We start from the raw sequence: 27,005 nt of genomic DNA, 5'->3' as shown, positions 1-27,005 counted from the left end.
TTGTATGGAATTTACATGCAAGTTAAATTCTATTTCAAAAGAAAGTGGTGTCCATAGTGCTTCACTATTCTGAAATTTAAACATTGCCATTATTAGCTAGAATAGTCTAAAACAACTGAAAATAGTCGTAAATAATCTATGGCGTCAACAAGTTTTAAAATACTAGTAACAACAATTACTGGTGAATCATTATACCGAATCAAAAAACTTCCTCTACTTTCTCTTTTTCTCTAAAGCAATATGAATTTTCTCATTTTTTGTGCTAGATTTGGCAGCTTTAGAATTCATTCATTCATCCATTCTCAAATATTTATTGAGTGCCTATTACTCACCCACTATTACTACCACTACCATGTGTAGAAAAAAGTATCACTATTTAATTCTTATAATTTAGGAACTATAACTCAAGCACAATCATTTGCACATAAGGGAGGAACTCAGTAAATGTAAAGGAATAGAAATTTATAAAAGCAGTCTCAAAAAGTATTACTAAAGCTATTGCTATTATTTTTTTAAGAAACCAAAGTACTCCCTAGAAATTAAAATTGGTGAATATATTCTGCTACATTTAAACAAAAGAAATAAATAAATATCAATGCCCTTTATAGGACACATTATGATTCCATATCATGCAATCGGTTGTTCCTTATTCGTTATGGTAAAAATTAAATAAACAATGTTTAGGAAAAATACAGTACTAGGCATTTCTTAGTTGAAATTGCCTTGAAGTTCAGCAAAGATCTACTAAGACAATCAGATGAAACTTGGGAACATTTCGTTTACCATGTAACCTAACAAATGACAGAGTCAAAATTTCAGTAATAAAATGACCCAAATACATAGATACACGTTCCCATATGTAAAGAGTCAAATACCAGACATGAGGTGGGATGCAAGGGAGGGGGACCGGAAGTCAATACATCCAGATGTCAAATGATTATTTCTGGAAGATGGAAATAGGGGTAATTTTCTACACAATCCTATTTCCAATGTTTCTATACTAACGTAAAAACATTTTATAATGTTATAAACAAATATTAGGGGAGAAAAGGAGAAAATAGAAATTTTTCTTCAATTCAATGATATTTTGTAATATTTTGTGCTTCAGCAACCACCAACAAAAGCCGTAAGAGAAACCGATAAAAGTGGATCATGACAGTGTGGGCCCTAGTTAATATCTCCACTGAACAAATGAAAGAGGCGAAACACATACAAATCCCCTAGAGTCTATTTCTTCCTTCTCCTGGCTGCTAAAAAGTGCCTAATGTCCAGATTTATTAATAAAAATGGTGTAGAAGATCTCAGTTTTGAGGCACATAAAATTACAACGTGGATAAATTTCCTTTGGAAGATAAGTTTCTCAATTATAAATGATAGCCCCTCCCCCATGCAGAATATACTGTTTCACTTTTCAATTTGTGTCTATTTTAATCAGAACATTCTGAAGTGAATGGAGAAAAGTTGGCAGGATGGTAGTGTTACAAAATATTTTAAATGTGCATGTTTATAAATTCTTAAATGTTAACATGGCATAGAAATACACATTCAAATAATATACAACGTGAACTTAAAAGTTACCCCAGAGGATTCTCCCCACTCAACTATTTTATATATGCAACATTGTATCATAATCAAGAGAATGACCCTCCCCCCACAAAAAAAGTAGCAGAAACTTAATATTTAAATTTTTTAAAAATAATGACTTTAGAGTGTTAAGTTTGTGTTTTATACCTCCAACACATTAAATAGTCTTCCAAAATGAAATAATAATCAAGTAAGTAATGCTACTGAACACGATGAAATATACACCCAGATAGCTATGATACACATCCCACACTAAAGTCTGTATCCCCTGCAAATGACAGTAAAATGTCTCTCTCCTTAATAATTGCTTTGTTCAGATCCTCAGCTCTCCAATTTGTTTAACACCATGATGAGGGGAACATACACGGAGAAAACTTTAAAAGCTAAAACTCCACCAAGGATAGAATGCCTCAAACAATTTGTAGTTCTACAAGAGTGTTATTAAAAAGGCTCAACATGTTGTATTACCATGGAAATTGTGGAAAACATACATTCCCAAACAAATATTACTTTTTCTCAATGGTATGAAGTAATGAAAACCACATGTGTAAATCTGCGATCCGTGCAGTAGTTCAAGCTGCCGCTAATAGAAAATACAGAAAGTGAACTCTGCTATATAAAGGATTCTTGTTACAGAAATATAATGTGAAAACCAGATGCAGGCAGAAAACCTTAATCACAGATGGGAATGTAATCACTGGCATACAGAATACTTTTTTGATCAATCTTAACCATATGCGCAATGTATTTATTTTCTAAGGAATGCAATAACTTGAGAGAACCTTCTATTTGAATTCAGTTAACCTCATATTTATAATGCTTTTATCTTACTCCCCCATCCCTTCAATGTGTACACTGAGCCAAGGTTTTAAAAGGAAGAGTTGCTAGCCTTGGCAAATCATTCTTGTATCAGTTTATCTTTCAAAAATTTAATAGGATGTAAAGACTACACACATCAGAATCAACCTCCAAAGAGACCAAGTGCAGTCCCCCATTATGGAGTTTCTCAGTCCCCGCCAGGAATCCCTTCACTGCCTAAACACATTTCTCTAGAGAATTAGATCAACATTTGGGGCAATTTTTCCTTTAGTCAATAATATGCGTATAGTTACTCCACAAATGAACTTTTTTAAACACACTCCTTTATCAACCTGGATTGAATCAGACCTTAACTTCTCTCTTTCCTTTCATAAAAACATTTTATAGCAATAAAAGACTGCTCCTTTACCTAAATAAAAACACAATTAGTTTTGTATTCCAAGGGGAACCATCACAAAAGGAACCTGTTTTATCATACCTGACTTAGAAAATATTACCTTCGTAAGTACAGTCCCTGACACTGGATTGGCACTTACCTTTGTCAAAGCCTCCATGATCTCACTGGTAGGACAGTCCTCCTGCATTCCCCCCTGATCCGAAGTAGTCGACCAAGCACCATGTATGCCACACTTTAGGATGATGCTTAATTTCCAACAGGAAGTCATTAGGACACTATGTTATTTGGGTGTCCCTCTTCATAAGTCACATGAGCTAAACTTCAATATCCCAGCTATGCAAGCTTCCTTAACCTTCTATGACAAACTCATCCAGATTCTCCTCCTCTCTGCTAACTGCTCATGGTCTGGATACATGCACAGCACAGACACATACAGTCCTTAGCCTTGTGCCATTCGGATCTTCAAGACCCTCTGTAATTTGGCACTAACCTGCGCTTTTCAGCCTCTGTTCCAACCACACCCTTCCAGGGTGGAGCTCTTTGCTGGATAACCCCCCACCCCCACCCCAGAATGCGTCATCTCATCTTTATGACTTTGCCCATCAACCTCAGGCCTCTTCCCAGAGACTGCTGCATGCCCAGCTCCTTCTCAAACTCAGGTTTCATTCAAGTATTACCTCCTCAGAAATGATTTTCCAACCACCCAAAACAAAGTCTCACCACCACCATCAGCCCCCTCATCATTCTAACATCGATTTTTAATTGTCATCATTGTATTTAACACTATGTGGAATCATCTTATTAACATCTTTACTGTCTGTCTTCCTCCCCCATCCCTAAACCGGGAGCTCTAGGAGAGCGGTGGTCTTGTCTGTTTTGCTCATGACTCTATTCCCCATACTTAACACTGTACTGCGCACATAGTAGTAGTCCACAGAAAAAGACTAAAACAAATGAAATTTACCTACTGAAATGCTATAAAGCCCGAATGAATCACTGTGGTCTTCACAGACCTTTCCCTGACCACTCCTGGGCCCACGATCACTTTCTCTTCTTTAAATTGTAATGGTCTGGCGCCTGGGTGGCTCAGTGGGTTAAGCCTCTGCCTTCAGCTCAGGTCATGATCTCAGGGTCATAGGATCAAGCCCCGCATCGGGCTCTCTGCTCAGCAGGGAGCCTGCTTCCCCCTCTCTCTGCCTGACTCTCTGCCTACTTGTGATCTCTCTCTCTCTCAAATAAATAAATAAAATCTTTAATAAAATAAAATAAAAAATAAATTGTAATGGCATTTATGATCCGTATCAGGCTGGCAGCCTCTCCCTGCCAAACATTGTTCACCCGAGCCCATTCCCACCAGTACTGCACATACCTAGGCCTAAATGGGAATCACCCAGGGCATCCTGGACGGTGAGGCAATGAGCAGTAGGAACCATGATTAAGAACTGCAGCATAAGTCCACACAACCTGTAGGAGTAAATGCATTATGGTGGTTTTTACACACAGGCTTATCTCCAAATTGTGTTTACCAATTGAGTTTCCTGTTATAAGAAAATGATCTCACCTTAGTCCCTGTCGTTATGCCTTCAGACCTACCCTGATGCACTTTACTCATTCTACTGAAAGGGCCACGAGGGAAGACGGCCATATTTATTCCACAGTCTTCATACCCAGTGCCTAGCACGGTGCCTGGCTCACAGAAGGTGTTCAATCAGCCAGTATTGGATAAATGATAATCAAGTACTATCTAGTATTTCTGCAAACCCTTTTCTCTCATGGCGATAAAGCATTATTTTAAAATCCTTCAAATACTACTTTATGGAATAAATTAATCAGAAGGCAGATGACCAATCTATGATTTGTTTTTAGTCAAACTGGCAACGCAAGATGATCCATGAGTTAATGAACCAAACAATTTGAAATACTAGGAAGCGCTTAAGTATCTCTTCTGTTATAGGATATACTTTAATTTCCAATAAAACAAAATATCCTAAAACGACTGTGGCCTACACATACTAACCCACTTAGGAGCCCACCGCCTGTATGTTCTGGGGGGCTAGAATCTCAGCTTTTACGCTTACTTATCAGCTATTTGACCTTGGACAAGTCACTTAACCTCTCTAAGCTTCAGATGTAAATCTCTAAAGTAGGACAGTAACACCTAACTTACCAAGTTGATATGAAGATAAGAGAGAATACTTATAAAGTGCCTATCTTAGGGCCCCTCCTACAAGCACTGTTTTATCCCATGGGCTCAGATCCTATCATTTGATAGTAGAAAGCTGGTAATACCTATTTTAATATTACGGTTTACAGCATTAAAATAAAAGCATTAGGTCATGACTCAAAAATGACCTAGTATAACCATTATTTCTCCTTTTTGAAAGTCACTACTGTACAAATAGTGATAAAAATATTTATGATCAGTCAACAGTTCCAAAATATGTGAACTAAACCGCAGGTCCTAAAATATTTTGCAATAAAAAGGGAAAAATACCACAAACTAATGTTTTGTGACTTAAAAAAAATTTTTTTTCACTCCTATAATTTCATCTGTGGAGGATCATCTCTGGGAGACAAGAGAAGAGAGAACCAATTATTTCCAAAGACTGATTTCTCCAAATAAAGGTAGCTATTCCATGCTGGCAACTTTCACATGAAAGAAAAATGGAACTTTGAAAAGTATCTGCATTCAGGGTAGATGGTCACACATCTCAGAAAGGAGATCTACAACTGTCCAACAGCAGACACGGTCTGGCTGCTGCCGCTCGTTGTCAGCTAACATCTCTCTCCCTCCTTCTTCCCTCTCCTGCCTGTCCCACCCCCCACCCTGCCTCAGAAACTTATAAAACTGTGGAATTTTTTTATACTCTAAACAGTAACTTCTCTAAGTGTAGCAACAAGTCTTGATAATTTTCCATTTTAACTTTAGTATAATTCCCACCTGCAGTCTGTGTGGTTGGCCCTGTTCATGGGGGAAATTCCTAGGTGGTAGGATTTAAAGACTTCAGCAGAGCGGTATTGAGTTCTAGAACAGAGAAGCCTGGGAGTCAGAGAACCTAGGTTGGGACCTTGCCCCAGCACTCACGCAGAGTGACCTCCAGCAAGTGAAGAAACCTCTCGGAGTGATTTACAGAATGAGTTCGCTCCCAGGTGAGGTTTAATTAAGACAATATGTGAACCTCACTATGAAAAGACCTGCACTGTGCCTCCTCCCCAGGCATATCTGTCTGAAGCGACTCCACCACCCGCATTAAGAAACTGAAGGTGGCTCTTCTGAAATGATCTTTTCAAATGGAAATGTGAGCAGGAAGGAGAAAGTGACACTTTTCACTCACTTCCACATTCGGAGTTCCAGAATCCTGGGCGGCAATGGACTCTGTCATACTATCCAGTACCTTCCCTTGTTCTAAGGCTAGTTCATCAAGCAGCAGAGCGGTTGGGATCCCACAGTAACAGGAAACAGGAGACTGGGGTGCGGGGTGGTGGTAAGTGGGTGCGGAGGTCGCTGGGGGGAAAGCATTCAGCCTGCAAATCTCCCCAGAAAACAGACCTAGGCAACCAAAGGATGGAAAACGGCCCCTGGCAACTCAGGGATAACCCGGGGGCATCTGGAAGAGGAGAAGCAGGGAGCAACTAACATGGTTTTTAGCCCTCTTGGGCCCCTAATCAAAGGGACAACTCTAGCTCATAAATATGTCTATACACACAATATTTTCCTTACAGTTTCAGGGTGCTCGTCCTTTACAAAAAGCACATTTGTGAACTTCAGGGTAAAGAAGTAAAATAAAACACGTACAAGTAAAATAAATCGTGCACATATGAACATGCAAGTGATTTGACCCCTTCACAGTTTGCCTGGAGCTGATGGTACACCTGGGGTTCCTTTTGTTTTGTTTTTGTGTTTTGATGACTGAAACTTACAAGCCAGACTACAGCAGTAATAAATTGTACATTCTATGATAAGAGAACACAATGAAAGGGACATCAAACAGGACCAGACCGTCTATTAAGTATCTGCTGGATGAAGGCAACAGAGCAGGAGCATCCAGAGACAAGAGAACATGCTACAGGGGGTTTCTAGAGGAGGGGTGGGTGGTTCCAGAGTGGTCAAGTCTAAGAATAAGCAAGATCTTATTAATGGTTATACTCCATACATATCACCTCGTGGAATTCTCATGACAACCTTATGAGGTCATGCCAGGATTATCCAGATGAGAATTATTTCCAGATGAACAGGGGGAGTAGAAGCAGGTTCAACAAGTAGTAGAGTACTTGAGAGGGGAGTTGGGCCCTTTCCCCTCTACACTCCACACTGCCTTTGACAGGGAAGACAGAAGCATCACTTTGCCCCCACAAAGGGCAGAGTCCCAGAACCAGTCAGTTCCAGCCTGATGCTACAGTCTCTAACTTTACAGTGAGTGAAACAGGTACAAGATTTGCAAAAACGCTCAGAGGACCAAGGGGTCATACAAGTCACCTTCCAACCACCAAGGCCCAGGCCCACTTTCTTCCCCAAAATAACTACTATGGTCAGATGCTTGCACCTATATTCACAAGTAGAAGTGTATGCATATTTTTCTAGACAAATGTAGCATACTGTACACATTGTTCTGCTCCCCGCTTCTCCCATTTCACCATATATCTCAGGAATAATTTCACATCAACACATATAAATCGCTCTCATTCTTTTAAACACTATAGATGGATTTTTATGCTGAGGTCCTTTTTTGACTGCCTATGATTAATTCTTATCAAGCACAATTGACAACAGAGGAAAGTAGTCTTAAAACATTCCATTCTGATAGATTTTATAACAAAACCACAAACTCCAGATTTGGTTAAAGTTCAAAAAGTAAAAACAGAAAAAAAAAGGGGGGGGGGGGTTGGGGTCACCTGGGTGGCTCAGTCAGTTAGGCCTCTGACTCTGATTCTGATTTCAGCTCAGGTCATGATCTCAGAGTCCTGAGATCAAGCAAGCATCAGGCTCCCTGTTGGTCCAGGGAGTCTGTTTTCTCCCTCTCTCTAAATAATTTATTAAATCTTTAAAGAAAAAAAAAAAAAAAAAAAAGATTCTCACCCTCTCCTTCTGTCCCGCCCCAATCAATCAATCAATCAATCAAGTAAAAAAGAACCACCAGTGTTTTTTCAAATTAAATGAAACTGGACAAAACAAGGTGAAATACCCTGAAATAATACTATCTAAATGAAGCAGACCTGAAAGTCCCCAAACTGGTAGATTTTTGTTGTTGTTTCTGGCTCTGGGACATCCTGGTTTATAAGCACACATCAGCTCTTTCATTAACTCCTCCTGACTCCTGATTCTCTGTTCCCTGCCTTCTCTCCTCTATATAACGTTAGGATTAAATGAAATTTCGTAAATTATCCTGTAAATAAAATTTCAGTGTCTAAAAAATGTAAAATAGGTGAGCTGCTCCGGTAGAAAGTTAAGGGTCAGACCCAGCCCACCTGACCACTTTTTATTCCCCCACCCTGGCCCAGAGGTACCTACAAAAAAGGAAGGAATCTCAAAACAGGTTAAAATCCTACACAAGAAGCAGAAGCACATAAGAGAGCCACATCCCAGAGAGAGCAATAAAAATCCTCAATGCAACAGCTACTCTTTAAAGAACACCTACCACTTGACAGCCCTATCACCATATTCCAAAAGTAGCTACAGACCACAGGAATCCCTGGGGCAGGGATGTATGAAGAGGCCCTGAGACCTCTTTCTGCAGTCACATGAGACTCTAAGTCTATGTGGAGTAGGGAAGCTGCTCCTGACACATCCAGAGTGATTCTATTTTTTTTTTTTTAAAGATTTTATTTATTTATTTGACAGACAGAGATCATAAGTAGGCAGAGAGGCAGGCAGAGGGAGAGGAAGGGAAGCAGGCTCCCTGCTGAGCAGAAAGCCCGATGTGGGGCTCGATCCCAGGACCCTGGGATCATGACCTGAGCCGAAGGCAGAGGCTTTAACCCACTGAGCCACCCAGGCGCCCCAGAGTGATTCTAAATTCTGGCAAGCTAGGGGTGCCTAGGTGGCTCAGTGGGTTAAGCATCCAAGTCTTGATTTTTGCTTGGGTCCTTATCTCAGGGTAGTGGGATGGAGCTTGACATCAGGCTCAGTGCTCACTGGGGAGTCTGCTTGAGAGTCTCTCTCGGCCCCTCCCCATGTGAGCTCACATGTTCTCTCTCTCTCTCTCTCTCTCAAATAAACAAACAAATCTTTTAAATATAATTTAAAATATTCTGGCAAGCCAAGTGCATTGGACACACAATCCAAGTTGTCAACTCTGGTTCCCTAAACTCACCCCCGTTTCCAAGTTCTAATTATTATTCCTCCGCAATGCATCTTACATCCGCCTCTTCCTTGCCCTCCCGCAAACCCAATCCTGGTCATCCTGAAGCAGTAGCGAAAGTCTAAGCTGCAGCCACAAGCTTCCTGCTTGGCCTTGGCCTCCAGTCGTCCCCCCATTCCCACCCATCTGACTGAGCACAATCAAACCAGCTCTCGGGAAAACAGGACTTTAATTGGGTCCATGGTTTCCCCTTGTCTAGCACAACTTCTTTTTTTTGTTTTTACTTTGGATTTATTGAGATCTATTCATCATGGCATCTTTCGTCCAAAAGAAGCCTAGCTAGAAAATCTAATATATAAAGCAATTTATCATTAAAGCAGAACCATTCTGGTTTCCCAGTGCCAATGAAAAGGTGAGAGCCCAGGCCAGGCACCCTTCATGCCCAGTCCCACCCTGAGGGGTCCCATAGGACACAGTTTTTAAAACTTCTGGCTTCCTCCGAAGATAAAGCTTAAATCAAAATACTTTGTATTCAAGACACTTAGGTATTTTCTGCTTATTTGCCAATAATCACCCATGGGTCCTCTTCGATACAGCCACATTCTTCAATTTACTCTCTCTCCAACCCCACTCACTCCACCCCTATAGTCCTCCAAAAGCCCCTTCCACGTCTGGCTTTCTGCATCCACATTCCTACTTTATAACTGCCCACAAGCCCAAACAATAACTTTACTTTGATAAATCCTGTCTTAAGAGAAGCTGAGATTACCACTCACTCCCCACTCTAAAATCTCATTTACCTTTTAAAAAAATAAAAAAAATAAAAAAAAATAAAATCTCATTTACTATACCATTTAATCGGTTAAGCCATTAAGCCTCCCTATCTTATATAGCAATTTTATTCGTCCTGAGTGGGTTTATCATTCAGTGGGAATTAAGTACACACTGAATTACATGTATACCCACTAAACGTATACAGCATATGTGTATGCAAACCTACCCAGTCTGCATCTCCGTCTTAACACGAGGCTCTACACGTAGTAGGCATTCATTAAATATTTATCAATTTATTAATTTACTTCTGATGGACAGCCGAGAGTAAATATTTTTTTCTTTCAGATATTCAAGAAAGGGTCATTACTAGGACTGTTCCAAAAGCATACACTTTTCTTAAAAATAGGAAAATTAGGTTTAATGGGTTGTTCATTTTACTGTTCTTCATTTAAATTTTTCCCTGATATTTTATACCCGCTCCCTCTAGCCAACTCAAAGCTCAAGCTTGCCTTGGACAACTCAGTGGAGACTGATCACATTTACCTTCCATTTAGACCTGAACAGACCTACCTGTCCTTATTTAAACAAAGGGATGAGAATTCATTGTGCACGTTTGTTTCCCATCAGAGGTCAAATGTGGATCTCATCTCTAAGCTAGAGAGGAGAGTGAAAACGTGTGATAGGCAGGCAAAGGGGTTAGGTGGGAGAGAATACTTGTGTGACACATGATAAAAGTTAGAGAATCCTAATAGTTACTTAAAAAGAACACTTTCACAGGAAAGAAGGATTACTATGTCAGTCTGATAAACACCACAGTTCCAGTCCCAATATCATCTGCTGTTCTTCCCAGCTGTGTTTGCTCATCACTGTGTACATAACATATGCATAGATTCAGAAAATAAACTAGCAGTCTTTCATGACCTGTCTCACAGCTCACATCTTCCCAGATCTTGAGGTTAGGGGAAGGAGTACAGTACAGCGAGTTTTAACCACAGAGGCCAACCCACTTTCTAAGACTTTGTCTTTACAGCACAACTTGCACCATGCTTATGACATCCACTGGGGGATGACTTTCCAACTACTGATATTCTCTTTGCCTGGGACATGCATTAGAAATGCTCTTGGCAATGCCGCTGCATTGTTTCCCTGCCCCCAACCAACTCCACACCAGCATCTGCAGGTACCATTCCCTGCTTTCCTAGCATCTCTCAGACCTCCTCCTTGAGTATCGCCAGGGGTGCTCTCCAAAATGTCTAGTGGAAGGGACTTCCCAAGCACTCATTAGAACAGCACCGTACAGCTCGTTTTCTCCCCAAGTGCTCGGCCCACTGCCTCTAGCTCATCACTGCTCTGGCGTCCTTTCCTCTTATTTGATTAGTGCCCACCTAGCTCTTGAGCTTCTTGAGACAAACTGCCATCACATCTCATGGGATCTCTCTGAATTCGCTGATGCAACATTCAACCCAGTCAAGTCTGGTACCAACTAAGAGCTCGCCGCCTACATACTTTAAAGACATTCTCATTGGTGGTAACAAACAAACAAAAAACACTTCAGTCTGGCCTCTCACTGAACCTTGAATGCCAATGCACAAATCTTCTACAACCTATGAAGCAACAGTAGTTCCTGTGGCTTCCATTTCTAATGACAGATGAAAATAGCATTACTTCCAAGTCCTGCCAATTGCAGACAGTCCTAGTAAACAGAAGTTCCTACTGCCATCCTAGATGATGCCAAGGTGCTCCCTTGGTCAAATCAGAAGTATAAGAACGCCATAGCCTCTAAGTTCTAAGAAAGTCCAGCTCTAGTCATTATTAACAATTTCACAAATTAAGATTAAACTTCCCATAATGCCTAAATTGTGTACAAACTAAAGTAGGAAATCGAAGTGTTACTGGTAATAACTGGGCTTTTAAAACCAATAGCAGACTATGTCTTCAGACGATGCAATAGGACAATTTCAGTCTTTCTTAAGAACTGATTCCTCACCAAACGATAATCTGTCCTTATTCATTTAAATAAGCTGTTACTTACCAGGTTCTCTCCAAAAAATTGTTTGAAGAGGCCATTTTCTAAATTTCCAAGTGACTTGGGTCCAAACCTTCAGACAACAGGCTACAGCAAACGCCCAGGAAGCACAACCAATCACCACCAAGCTTTAGCTTCCAGCCCCTCACTCCTGCCCCCAAGCATCAAGTTCATCTTGTCCACCAGCCATGAGGTGAAAGCATAAAAGCTATCTTCCTTGAGCAAAACCTGAAATTCTCAGTTCCTTCTCACTGCATAAACAGACTCATGCCTTCTTCATTCACCTTTTAAAAAGGCACAGTAATAACTAAAATTTCAGACAGTCACCAGGATGTTCACCAGGATGGCTGTGGAAAAAAATGCCTCCCTGTTCCCAATGCCACTTCTTTACAATGGAGAAGAGTAAGGAGATAATGATGTTCTATATGGTTCTACTTTCCAGCCATATGGAGATCAGGAGCGCCCCGACCCCCTCCACCCCCCAAATTAAAAATTCAGGATTTTTTTTTCATTCACCTAACCATGGGAAATTCTTGAAAGCCTACTTCCAGCATCACACATAGACTCAGACATGTGAGAGATGAGAAGCCTAAGGGTCCCTGAAATCTGCCCTTCATTTCACTTCTGAAGAATTCACCTGAGGGGTGGCATTCATCCCAGGCCACACAGCAAAACAGCGACTGAACTGGAAAGGGAACCCCAGTTCACCCATTACTCAGAGAAATGCACACACACACACCATGTCCTTCTTTTTACATTACGTAATTACACCTGCAAGCTCCAAACGGTGTGGAATCCCTCTCCTCTTAAGAAATGACCAGGAAGGGGCGCCTGGGTGACTCAGTGGGTTAAAGCCTCTGCCTTCGGCTCAGGTCATGATCCCAGGGTCCTGGGATCAAGCCCCGCATCGGGCTCTCTGCTCAGCAGGGAGCCTGCTTCCCTTCCTCTCTCTCTGCCTGCCTCTCTGCCTATTTATGATCTCTGTCTGTCAAATAAATAAATAAAATCTTTAAAAAAAAAAAAAAAAAAAGAAAAAGAAATGACCAGGAAGTTGGCCTTGGCTGAACTGGGAGATGCAGATGAGCGACTGAGATGAGGGATACTAGGCAGAAGACAACTCGAGAGCGCCAAGTGAGATCAACAAAGGAAACAGTCTGATACCTCATGGCTTCGGTGTAGTGCAGGAAGGTGGTGTTCGGAGGAGGGAATAGAATTTAGTCATGGAAAAGCCCGGATTAGGAGGTATTGAGGGATACAAACCGGCATACTCTTGGGCGTGTCCAAGGATGGCTGTCAGGCGGTAGCCACTGGGATTCCTAGGCTGGGGCAAGGGCAGAAGAAAACAATGGATGCATGGCTTATGGCTGCTAAGGAGCATATTTAAGCCAGGTAGGTATTCAGAAAATAAGCCTCTAATTATTCAAACTCGGGAACAAAGTAGGTAATTAAATTGGGGACACAAGGCGACCTCAGCTTTCCATATTGAGGCAAAAGGCCAAGCCAGAAGACCAACTACAGCCAGTCTCTGAAATGAAGTGAAATGCTGCTTTATAATTTGCTTAGAAATCAGCGATGCCAATATATGTGAGGGTAGACCCCAGGCTCATAGTAGGTCTCCAATATCTGTCAGTTCCTCCTCTCTCTCCCAAGACCAACAACTAGGGGGCAGCCTTGAAAGCCCAGAGGGCACTCAGAAGTGGTCTATGACCCAGCTGTTAAAAGATTAATGAATCTAGTCAATCACATTCCCTAAGACACTTGGGGATGCTGAGATTGCAGGACAAATGGGAAATTTTTACATTTGTGTGCTCATTCGACAAGATCTATATTCTCAAGGCCCTAGTCACCCAAAGGGTGATTTGCCTTAGAGAGCCCGACCAATATGAAATCTATAAAACGAATGCCTGCTTGATTCCCTCATGGGCTGCATTATAAGGTAATCTCAATTAGAACTACCGAAGCAGGGGGATTTTTAAAAGTTGGTCTCTTGCAGTCCGTGAAAAAGGTTAGTGGCTCTCATCAGCACTGACGGTCTGAACCTTCTTCACAGGAGGCTCTCGTGCCTTAAACCTCAACCGTGGGGCATTACTGCATCAGTGGTTCTCATGTCAGAGCCTGGACATCACTTTTTAAAGCAGGCACATTTTGAAAAGTGTCACAAGAGGCTTCCCCCCCCACCCCTGTTGGTGCCTTATAAAGTTCTGAGGCTTCAGCGCTGAATGTGGCTCCAGCACAAAACAACTCATGAGAAGATCACATCCCAAAATGATGGGCCTGTATCTGTGAAATAAACTTTTCTTACACCGATCTGTGATTCAGCGCCATTTCTTGAAAGTGGCAAAGTACTTGGTGCTGTACCAGGGAATCCACCCACGTGGCTGCCCGGGTCTCTGAATGATATGCCAGCACAATATGCCACAATTTGGCTTCAAACTGGAAATTACATTGCTTAAAAGCATTATTCGTTGGCTGGTTACAGACAGGGATCACAGGTACACGCACACAGTACTGTTCTTCAAACCACTACTTCTTTTCAGTTGGTGGTACAGAAGAAACATCGCATTTGTTAATATCCATCCTCCTCCTGTGTCCCAATGTCTGTCTCCCCCTTAATCCATCCTGGAGATACTCTGAATTTAGCTGTGAAGAGTGTGTCTGGCCATTCAAGTGTAAAGCCACAAAGCTACATAGCCTCCAATTGATCCTAAGCAGTGATCACGTCTCAACCTGGACAAATTACTACAGCCACAAGTCAACCCAATAGCAATTGTGGATAGAGTCAATATTGAACCTGATCCAAATTTCATCAGTCTTCCTTCTCCCTTAATTCTCTATGCCCAGTTTTACATGGATAGCAATGCCATTCATTTTCTTATTAAAGGGATGAAGTATTACCTGTATTACGATTATTTAAGATGTGTTAGAGTTTTCTTCTTTCTTAATACTAGATGATTTACAAAGAACTTGTCTTTCCTAGAAAGGTCACTAGTAAAATGCATCCAATTTTTCTCTAATGTGGTGCTTTCCCTGTCCATAAAACTTATTTGATTAGCAGTACTATAGAAGCTAAGGCTTTTGTATGCAGGCACTCAAGCATAATTTAATCATTTTATTTAAGCATGAAAAAAATTATTCTGAAAGCCCTGTTAGGTAAAATATCCCTGATTAGTTTAAACTTACATTTGCAGGTATATTAAAGGTAAAATAAATCACAGGATGCTTACTATGCAATAGAATAGTGTTAACTTTGTTATAATAGTCAGCAGTAAGTTAAAAATTGTAGTATTAGAGAATGCAAGGAATAGTTATCTCATTTTAAATAACTATACTTAAACAGATTATTTAAAAATAAATTTTGCTTTGTGCGAACCCTTTTTATATTACCAGGATTGTCACCTATGGAAACCTCTTTCATAGTCAAACAAGATGAGGTCCTAATTGCATAATACCATTTATCTGCTGAGGATAAAAGTGCCAACAAATGAAAATGCACATTAAGCAAGAGATTGTCAGAATAGAAAATTGTCTTTTTTTTTTAATTTTTTTTATTTTTTTTTGTTTTTTTGTTTTTAAATAACCCACTCACACTAACAAAAGACTGCAGTAGCTTCCAAATTATAGGCTGTTATTTTTAGTGGAAGTAGTTCAATATTCATATTGGAGCAGATGTAGCAGTTTAACAAAACAGCTCTTCAAATCCTGCACAAATTGAAAACAGGAAAACTGATTGCATTTTCTCTTATCACTTTCCTTTTCTGAATTGACACTTTTGGCCTTCTGAAAATTTACACATGGCTTTCATCTCAACAGCACCTGCTGATCAAATAGAAACCTAACATTTTCATGAAAATGGTATAAAGGACTAGTTTTGTTCTAAACACTGCAAAGGGCATCAGTTGCCTACTTGATGGCAACAATTGCTGTGTATAAAGCATATTCATCATAGGTTTATATTTTCATTAAACTTTAAAAAAAAAATATGTTAAGTCCCTTCTGGTTTTCTTCCCATACTCACTTTTGTATGACTCAAATTTCTTTGACTCAATTCTCCCTAATACTTAGCTGTATTATGCAAAGACTATGTAAAATGTACAAAAGGGAAGATTACACTAAGAAGATAAGGACAGTACTTACTATCTTCTCTGCCTCTACTTGGAATATACACATGTTTATTTTGACATATACTGTCTATGCATGTCTATGGGCATAAAATACATACATCCCATCTTCATTTTCCAACCACCAAAAGAAAACAAGAAACAAAAAAGTCAAAGTCAGGCTCTATTTTTGGAAGGGGCCTTACACATTCTTTTTATCAGAGACAGCTTCAGCAGGTGCTTTAATGTTTGAGTACCCCGAACTGGGAAAGAACAGGTCTCACCCAAGCACAAGCTGGCAAACACCTAAATGATGTGACCAACTGCTCCCTATAGACACCACAGGAGGAAGTAAAGGTAAATCTTGAAAATGGGTATTCTTATAGGTATCACGTGCAAGATTAATAGCTAGGATGCTTCTCAGATTTTTCAATAAAATTGCTCCCCATATTTCTCCGTAACATCCAATTCTGGGTAAAATTAAAGGTGCTCCTAAGACGTGCTACCTGTCAGTTTCTTAGCCAAAAGAGCTCTACCCCTTCTGAAGGATTTCAGGCTGTCCGTTCCCATTCTGCCTGGGTGATAAGGTAACCTGAAGACAGAAATGACATACAGTAATATATGTGCCACTCTGACCAGTTGGTCTGTGAATTTCAGTGTTTCATCATGCTCACTGAGGCAACAGCAAACCTGAAATGTCAATATGTTCAGTCAATGGAAGTGAAATAATGGGACTCTATTGTCTTACCCAATCGATCTGCCGCTGTCAACAAGGAAACATGCCCCCCCAGGCTTTAAACAAATTTTAATTAGGCTTTTAGTTACTGGATCCTATTTACCTATGGAAACACCTATCTCGATGATGTGTACGAGGCAAACAATATTTTTCTTCACTTTTATCCATCTTAAAAACATTACAAAGTTGACACTATAATTTTTAGAAATACACTCATGAGTCAATAAAACATTTTTTTTTTTACTCTTCTTTTTCTTAAACCCACTCCAAGGGGAAAAATTCCGTGTCTCAAATCCAAAACACAAATCTACCTGACGGCGTCAGAATGATTTTTTTTTCTCTAAACCATGTTGAAACCATCCTATCAAATCGACTAACTGCATATTAAAAGTAGTCTACATTTGCTTTTCTCACTCATTCAAGTACCACCGCTAGCATCAGTTCAACACCCATTCAAAACAAGTCACACAAAACCCAACACCGATGATCAATTCCAAAAGCCTCTACCCTTTCTGCTCAGTTTATCAATCCGAAACACAAGGGGGTAAATGAAACTCCTGTTAAAATAAGGGAGATGGTGCTGAGAAGGGCAGGGGTGGGGGGCGAAGAGGAAAGAAGACGTTTCCGTCATTCAATTTCCCCTAAGTTCTATGGCCCTTCCCTGCACCAGGAGAGAGACAAGCTCACCTTAAAATAAAAATTAAAATAATCAAGTTGTTAAGCAGCTTCTTCTCTCCCCCTCTTCATCTAAAGGCTTCAGCATTCAGTCAATAAATAATCTATTGTTCCCCCTTTATCGAGTCTCTTTAAACCTATTCAGACTGGCAAAACTAAACCCAATTAAAGATAAGGCCCTCCAGTAATCTCACCTCGGTGAGTCCTGTCTGGATAGCAGAGGTGATGGGAGATAGCGTCCAGGCCAGGACTGATGCCTCCTTCTCACCCCGCACAACAAAAGGCAGATTTCTCTTTCTCCCTCTGCTAATCTTTAAATGTAAATTCTCTCCGCCCGCTAAGAGGAGCGACAGATAACATGTTACATCTTCACTTCTCCTGGTCTTATCGACTTCTGAATCATTTGGAAAGGGAGAGAGGGAAAGAGAAAAGCAGCTTCCCCGCTCCCCCCACCCCCCCTCCCCACCCCTCCTTCCTCCCCGCTCGCCTCCCCTCCCCGTTCACGGAGATTACCTTCTGGCAAAGGAGCGCAGGAGAGGCGGCCGCAGCCGAGGCGGCACCCAGACCGCGGCTTTGTATTCATTAAACACACATCGGAGCTTATCAGAAGTAAAAGGCTTGTCAGGATGGCACATTGTGTGTGAGTGAGTGTGTGAGCGCAGGAGGGAGAGGAGAGAAGCCAACGTGCATCAGGGTGATTACAATATCAGCAGGGCCCAGATGGAGGCAGGAAAATAAACAGAGGGTGCGTGTGAGACGGAGCGCGAGAGGGAGGAAAAGTGGGAGAGAGAGAGGGAGAGAGGGAGAGGGAAGAGGCACAGGCTGGAGGGAAGAAACCGAAAGGGATGGTGGAGGTGGGGGCTCGGGCCCCAGGATGGGGGCAGCAAGTGGGCGCGAGGGACCCCCAAGGCTGGTGGAGGGTGACAGCGGGGGGGGGTTGCTTATATCCCCCAAACTGCCCCTCCTCCAAGAAAAGGGGACGAATCCAAGCCAACTGCATTTCCCTGTTCCGGGGCCAGACTGAACATTTTGGAGGTCCTGTCAAGGTCAGAAGGGATCAAGAGCTCCCTTTTTTGGCAGAGCATAACAATGAGACATTCACCATCTCACCTCCAGCCCAATTGCCACAATTTGCAAAACAAACCTATTTGAGCCCTCACAGCTGTTAAGCAGTCTTCCAGACCAACCACGAGTGGAAGTTCTTGTCCCTCAATTCCTTGGTCCCAATACCCCGAAATTCCACCCCCCACCCCCCCAACCCACACCAACAGACAGAAAATCTCTTGCCCTGGGCTTGAGAGTGTCCCAGCAGAAGACTTGTGCTGCCAGCATCACTGCGATAAGAAGGACCACTTGTGATTGGTAGCTACAGGTGACTCCTAGACACCTGCTCCACCTCCAGAAATTGTGTTGGGGGAGGGGGTTCCCTATGTGTACATCTGAGAGTCTATTTTGGAGGTGGGAATTTGAAATTGAGGCAATCAATCTCGGCCTGAGCTGCTTCACAGCTCCTCACCCACCCAGCGCCGAGAATCAATCAGAAAACAAGCAAGGGCTAATGCTCCTCCGTCAGACCAGAGTTCATCCTCCACCCCATCAGGGTCAGGAGGGAGATACACCTGAGTAGTCCCACGGGAGCCCCTTTTCACTTTTAAATGCGCCCATCAGACAATCTGAACATCTGATCAGATCCTTAATGGAGTGCAGATAATGCAGCAAAGAAGGTTATTTTATTGGGGGAAGGGGGAGTATTTGGTTGTGTTGCATTTCAAGGCACTGAAGCTTGGTTAAGGAGCTCTCATGCAGTATGAAGAGCAAGTTCAGAACAAAGTAGCCAATAAACTGCATAATTGTTCATGACATACACCATAGCCCCAGCTGCAGTGACACTCTGGGTTATAACACAGTGTATGCATGGGTCTTGGTAAAGGGATAAAATGGTAGAGGAGAGGGAAGCGTAAGGCTAGTTAGCAGAGAAAAAGAAGAGGAAGAGAGTCTCTTAGAGGCAAATTTGATAAGAGGCATTGTTTAATCAAGCACCCCCCTCCAAAACACTTAACCAAAAAACAGCTGCATGGGTGGTGGCCTCCCCACCCCCCCCCCCAGCCCCATGCTCCCACGCCAAGAGGAGAATTCAGAAAAATTTGATAGGTAAGACAGAGTGAAAATAAGCTGGACCTAGGTGGGGGAAGGGCATGTGTGAAAAATCTTGTCATGCAATGAATGTCAGATAAAAAGGGGTCTGCCACAATCCTCCAGTAATCCAATAACGTGGAAAACCTCATGGTATCACTGAGACGAGAACAAGGTAATATTTTTCCATAAATCTTCAAAAAGTGGCCAGGTTCAATAGAGAGAGGGGGGTGCAAGGGTAGAAGTAAGCCATTTGGCAGGGCACATTACAACATCAAGTGAACTTTAAATGGGTGAAAATCGGCCATTCTAACATGTTTTAAATTTAATAACGGATTTCTGGAGTATCATTTTAGTTCTCATAAAAGCTCACCTTTCACCTTTTCTCTAGCTGTTATAGAAAACCGCATTCAGAATAACCAGATGCAATCACACATACCTTCCTCTTTATTACATTTCAGTTAGATCAATTTGGACAGAGACTACATGTAAATGCCTGTAAATCCAACACAACTCTAGGAAGAAAAAAATACAACTTACAAATGCTTACTGATTTTTCCATTACATGCTCTTTGGGGGGAAAAAAACGCTATTTAAAAAAAACAAAACAATGCAATACTACTTTCAAACCCAGAAAAGGCTTTCATTTTCTTTTAAAAGCATCCAAACATTAAAGGCATGAAGAAAACTGTGCAAAAGCTAATCTGTCAATGTTCTTATTTTATAAAAGCACAGTACTTCTATTACTACCTTGTTTGTTCATTGACTCTTGGCTCACAGTTCTAGAAAAGATCAACCAATTCTCAAATGGGAAGAATCCATGACTCTCTTCCAAAGCAAACACTTTGCTGCAAAGCTTTCAATTTAAAAAAAAAAAAAGCGCAATATAATAATCAAGAAGTATAATCACAGAATAAGTGTACAACAGAATGTGGTTTCTATAATCACAGCTGTCTTAAAGTCCAAGCTGGAGACCAGAAATCTTAATTTCAACTAGTTCTTTTCTTAATAATAGGTTACCTTCCTATAAAAGCAAGAAGTCCATCTGCCCCAGGCAGATAAGTTTTGAAGCATTAATTCAGATAAAAATCTAGCATTTTCTTTCTTTCTTTGAGTATGTGAATTCTAGTGTGCTATAATGTGAGAATTCCAACATATGACCATTATGGCATAATATCTCATTGCTCAGCTTGTCATTATTTCATTTGTAATTCTTATGTTAATTATGTTCATAATTACTATAAACAGATGTGGTAGACATTCATGTGACCTTTTATTGCAGAATGCATTCCTCACTCGTTTTGCTTTAATTTCTCATGGACATGAAACTGAAATGCACAAAAAAAGAAAAAAGCTTTCTAATTTTCTCATGTTTTATGTGCCTAAGTTAAAACAAAACCTACCTTCTACTTCATCTGTATTTCAAAATATTACAATATTCTTAACATTTAAGCTGCTTTACAGCACATTTTTCAATTGCACACTGAACCTCACTGCTGCTCACTAAATTGTAGCTATGGATGCCAAACAAAGGCTAGCATCCATGTCTAAGTTGTTGGTCTCTCTCTCTTTTTTTTAATATCAAAGGTTAATGCAGCAGAATTGTGCTTCAAAACCAAGTGCCTAACAGCTACACACCGATTTATTCACTCATAACTCAACCATCACCCTCTTTACATAAAACACTTTTACAATAAAATCAGTATGGATTTCATTAGCTGAAAACCTTCTCGAATTTCATTTCTTTGGCCCTAATCTATAATTAGTGTGGACAGACAGGTGCAAACCCTTCTCTTCTACAGATGGCTACTGGAAATGGTGCAAAGTAGCTCCTTCTGTTTAAACAACACAGAGATAACCTGCTCTGTCTTATCACTTACAATTACCTCCATTAAACTGAACTAATGTTTGCTTTAATAAAATGTTCACTGTTCTTTAAACATTATTTAGGAACTCTTATATTAATGGCTATAAAAAAGTGAAGTTGGAAGGTGTCTCTTTTGGTAAAAATAACTTATTCTGGACAAAATGTTCCAAGTGATGGATAATACCAGGTTCACAAAGCTGCTTTAGTAGATTTAACATTTGTTCATTATTCTGGGGTCAAATATGATATTTTTAAATAAATGGGGTCAAATATGGTATGTTTGAAAGGCACTTTGGAGACAATTTACCAAGTGTCGGGGGGGGGGGCTTTTTCCAGAAGTTTAGAAAAATGGAAGGTTTAATTTTTTTCTGGTAGATTTTAACTTGTTAGTATAGAACTCTTAAAGTCCTAGACTGCTTTCAAAGGATATGTATGTTCACTTCACTTTATGTATTTAACTTCTGATAGATTAACCTGAAAGTTGTAGGAGTTCATTATTTTTAAGCCATATTTAAAAATTAACTATGAATGTAAGTGCACTCTGGAAGCACATGGTTAAAAATTACTTCACTCCACAATAAATAACTTCTATAAAGCCAGAGATCACTTCTCCCTGTTTCTGCTATCAATAAAATCTGGGGATCACTACATGAAGAATAAGGAGTCCATAAAACAAAGAACTTTGAAATGCCCAAACAGCAACAAATAAATAGCTTTTCTCACTGAACTTACATAACTTACAGTAATAGACTCCAGTAAAATGCAACTGACTCGGTTTTTTTCACATGCAAATCCTGCAGGTGCCAATTTTTCAGACTGCTTTGCTATGAAGAGCTATGTCGCCTGCATAAAACCTCAATGAAGAAGGCTTTGCATTCAGTGCCTGTCAGCTGATGTTCATATCAAAGAAGTGAGAAACAGGATTTGACAGTGAAGAATGTCCTAAACTGACAACCACTGGCCAGCATTCCTATTGGAAGCATTTCTTTCTCGTGATCCCTTTTCAATGTATTTAATAAAAAAAAAAAAAAAAAAAAAAAAAAAAGAGCAAGTCTTTTTTTTGGGGGGGGGGCTAGGCTCCTATTTTCCAATAAAATAAATGATAATGGCACCTTACATTTGTGTACTTCCTTGCAGTTCTGAAGTGCTCTTTTATCTGCAAACACTAACACCCTCGATGGGAGAGCTCATCATCAAATACTAGCATCCAGACCAGTATTTCACTGTTCTTCAGGACAGAAAAATTGTAAAAAAATACTTAAAAGCTGTACTCCAATAGCTGCAACACACACCATACTACTCTCTCCAGCAACTTGCAACCAAATAGGGCAGTCTGCATTGTATTGCAAGTATAATGCTTTTTCTTAGGAAGGTCCTTGAAGAATCATTTTGAAAACCAAATTAACAGCAAATATTAGTGGGTCACAGAGACTAGGTCTACAAAGGAAAATATCATTTCAAGACTTCTGGTCTGCTTTGAGTTGACTAAACATTAAGGACAAAATAGACTGCCCCCCCCCCCAATGCTTCTATTAGGTATGAGCTAGACACTGGAGAAGGTACATACTCAAATTCTCCCACTCAATATTTAGCTTTTCAAATAAAGTGCTGTCTAAACGGTTTACAACAAAATTATTAATGCTTAAACAAAGACTTTTAATATAAAGTTCATCTCTTAGTATAAATCTTAGATAAAGTCAGTGTTTAATATGCACCCAGAATGAGCCAGATTCCTGGGTTATTGGGTTGGAATTTTCTCTTTTGAAAGAATAAACCAAAGAAATATCAAATGTGAAATACAGTACAAGTAAAGCAATGACAGACTTCAACTTCCTCAGCATCCATCCTGGCTGCAAGAAAAGCCTGGGTCAAAGTAAGATTCCCTGATGAATAATGGGTGAGACTGTCAGACCTCTCTTAGAAAACAACAATCGCTAAAAAGAAAGAAAAGCAAAAAAAGAGAGAGAGAGAGAGAAATCAGATAGCCCTACCTATGTGATTTGAAAGCCCCCATAATGTTAATACTAAATTAGACTTCAAGGATAGAATTATAGATTTGCTTCTGGTTGTCCACATCACAGCCTGAACATAAACACCCAGGTCTGGGCTATGATGGTTTAAGAAACAATAGTTTGTTGACCTTTTCTAAGGAACTGTGTGACAGGAGAAACTGGGCACAACAACAGACTCACATGGTCAAGGCAAAACACTGCAATAAACTAAAGGAGGCCCCCAACACTAACAAGCCGTTCATCACAGAGAAGCTGGTCAATTTGTATTCTGGTGAGTGTGGACTCACTGGGCACAGACCCAGTTCCACTCCTGTTCTATGCAAAGGGAGGGGTGTGATAATAAAAGCCACTGAGTGCACTTAAAAACCGTACAGATGTTTAAAAGGAGACTAGGAGAGGAGAAAAAAAAAAAAGAAAGAAAGAAAAGAAAAACCCTGTAAAACAGATTTCAGTTCACACAGAAGGTAGAAAGAAAATGCTTTGGTCAGCAACGCCACCTTTATCGGGATAAATCAATTTGCAGCAGCTGTGGACAGCCATTTATATACAGGCCCTGGGCAGATTAATTAAGGGCAGCGAAGTTAAAAATTCAAGGGGGCTCAGAGTTACATGAAGCACATGAAGTTGGCCTGAAGTGACCTCTCCAACTCTCCTGGTCTTTACTCCCTCGCCCAGGCCTGGGTGACTGGTCTACAGGACCTCCTCCTCGAGGAATACTAGCTACTCCTTAAAGGGACATCCTGCAGGTTCCCTGAGGAAGCAGCAGACAGGCTTGGGCACGCTGGGATTTGAGGTGCCCAATCTTGGCGGGGGGCTATGCTCTAAAGATTTCTACCCTACGCTCCGCGAGGAATAAGGAGACCAAGGGCTGCAAAGCTCCCCAGTCGAACCCTGAAAACTGAAAGGCCCGAGGCGGGGGTGGATCCTATTTTTAGTAACAGTCTTGGTTCACATCCTACTTCCCGGCATCGTAGTACTCAAACTTTTCCAAGGGTTGACCGACCTTACAAGAAAAAAAAAAAAAAAAAAAAAAAAGTTTCATAAAATGGATTTAAGCGCTCTGAGCCGACACAACCGTCTTTGCTTAAAGTGTCCCGGCCAGCGTAAGGTCCGCTCCGGGAGAGTGGTCTGGGTGCGCCAACCCACCGAGTCCTTTAATAAGGTTCGCAGCGAGCGTGGGTGGCGAGGCCCGGGCGCTTCTCCACCCTGGCCCGGGGGCTTCACCAGACGGGCTTCTAGAAAACGAAAGGAATTCCGCGAACGTGGCTCCCCGTCTGGACTCTGCGGGGCAAGAGCTGCCGAGCACAACGCTCGTCTCCTCGTTCGGGAGCGGCAAGCGTCGAGTCGGGGCCGCAAGGGGAACCCCCAAAGGGCAGAGTGGCGGGACCCCGAGCGGAGGTCGAGGCAGGTGCGACGCTGCCCAGCGACCGCCGGCTGTGAAATCCTGAACCCGTCGTGGGTCAGAGACGCCCGGTCGGGAGACTTCGTGCGCCCTGGTGCTTCCCGCTTGGGCACCCCAAACGCCCAGGAGTAATGGGGAAAGTTCGCAGGCGGGTGCAGAGTGCCTAGATGCCGCTAAGAGGACCCGGACCCCAGTCGCAGCCGAGTCTACAAGTTAACATTCCGCCTTTCCTGCTCCTAGAGCTAAGTTTTCCACTATCGAAACGTGCCTTTCCCTTTCAGTTAAAAACAAAAAACAAAAAACCCACGATGCGGGTTTAGGGCCACCTGCCAAACGCACCGTGGGCACGTTGACCGGTTGTTCTGTCGGGTATGGGGGGTGGGAACTACGGAACCATCTTCCTGTTCACACACCGCGATGATGGTGAGGAAAGGAAAAAAAAAATTGTAAAAGACAGCGCGGGGAATCTAGGAATGAAAACTGCATCCTTAGCTGACACATGAAGTTCAGTGTCATCTCATAGTGGAGTCACCCGCGATGTTCCTCTCGGCCCTGGTGCGTAGTCCTACCCTAGTTGAGCGACAAGTACAGCCTGCAGCCTCCCGGCCGAATAACCCGAATGAAGATGACGGTCATCAGAATAATAATTAACAGTAATAGCCAGGGGCCGGTCCCCACCGCCCGCCCGCTGGCCCAGCCCTCCCGCGGGCACTTACACTGCACAGGGCTGGAGAGTCCCACCATCCGCCACGGGCTCCAAGCTGCAAATAAAACTTCCCGTCGTCTCGGCCGGCCCGCGGGGCGAGGGGGCGAGGGCGCGGCGCGCCTTCCCCCGAGAGGCCAGAGTGTCCGCGGCCACTCGCCCACGCGCGCTCACCACGAGGCCGCGGAGTCGCCGGCGGAGCGCCCGCGGCCGCCCGGCGCTGCGCACTGCGAAGCTGCGGTGCAAAAAGCCCGGGGTCGGGGACGCCAGCCAAACGCAGCCTCCACGCAGAACCCAAGACTTGCGGAGCTCCGCTCCCCTCCTCCCGCCTCCCTCCCTCCCTCCGCTTTTCTGTTGTTGCTGCTGTGGCAGACAAATGTGATGTGGGGCGCAGGGAATTGCCACTGTCACAGGCGGCGTCTGCGTCTGCCTCGCCCGCCCTCGCTCACTCTCGAGGAAGGCGACGCATTTATCTGCAGGGCGGCCGGGCGTCCGCCGGGGAGCAGGAGCGCCGCGCGCTGTGCGCAGAGAGCGCCCGCACCAGGCCGGCTCCGGCGCGCGCTCGCGCCCGGGACGCCGCGGCCGCTCGGGAGGGAGGCGGCGGCGCGGCCGCTACCAGGTGCAGGGGGGAGGGCCCGCGGCGGGGCGGGGGGGGAGGTGGAGGTGGGAGACATCTGTGTCGTGCAGGGGTCACAGAGGTCAAGTATATGTTAACAATGGGCAGGCCCGGCTCGCTAGGGCGCGCGGGCGGGCGGCCTCCCTCCCAGCCTCGCCCTCTCCGGTGCAGGCTGGACGTGGGGCTGGCTCCCTAATGATGCCTTCCCGGGCCGCCTGCTCTCTGGCGGCCCAAGTGCCCTGCAGTAACCCAAGACGACCACTTTCCCCGGCCATCTGGAGCGCTCCTGGCTGCCCTGCCTGTGTCTCATCACTGGCTGGAGAGACAGCTCTGCTAGAAATCAAGCCACTCTCAGATCTCCTCTCTAATCCCCTTCTGTTAGCTGATTTCCAGACTGACTATTTGCTTTCGCATTAGATAATAGCCTTAGAGAAAACAATTATCATTTTCTTTTTTTTCTCTTTGTTTTTCTACTTCTCCCATAGTATACCGTTTAGAGGGGCCTCTCTCTATCTCACGTTTTCCTTGGATGTGTCCTCCTCCCCCCAGACATTAATATCAATACTTTAGGGGGCGGGGGGGTGTCCCAGAGGAAAAGGGTGAAAGAATTTCAGATATTTCCAGAGTAAATAAATAATCTCTCAGTGAACAGGGCTGACAATTTGTTTGTACAGAGCAAAAAAGGACTTGAATAATAATGAAAATATTAATATGTAGGTCAAATATGATCAGATAATGGCTTGCAATAAGTAAAATGAAATCTTTTAAAATTATTATGGAACGGTGCCACTACTGCAAATGTTATTATATTTAATGCAACAATTTGAAATCCTACCCTAAACCATGTTCTTTTCCCAACTGGCCT

General features: G+C 42.4%; 1 protein-coding gene across 1 annotated transcript in view; it reads right to left on the bottom strand.

Moving 5' to 3' along the window:
- RUNX1T1 (RUNX1 partner transcriptional co-repressor 1) overlaps positions 1 to 25,967 on the bottom strand; it is a 136,307-nt gene extending 110,340 nt beyond the window's left edge. The window contains exon 1 of the mRNA XM_080800428.1: positions 25,538 to 25,967. Within this exon, the coding sequence (XP_080656554.1) occupies positions 25,538 to 25,565 (28 nt within the window). The 5' untranslated portion in view covers positions 25,566 to 25,967. The remainder of the gene's footprint in view (positions 1 to 25,537) is intronic.
- Positions 25,968 to 27,005: the final 1,038 nt, after the last annotated feature.

Source organism: Martes martes, assembly GCF_963455335.1.
Source record: "Martes martes genome assembly, chromosome: 4".
NCBI classification, from domain to species: Eukaryota; Metazoa; Chordata; class Mammalia; order Carnivora; family Mustelidae; genus Martes; species Martes martes.
This window is presented reverse-complemented; position numbering and strand designations above follow the sequence as displayed.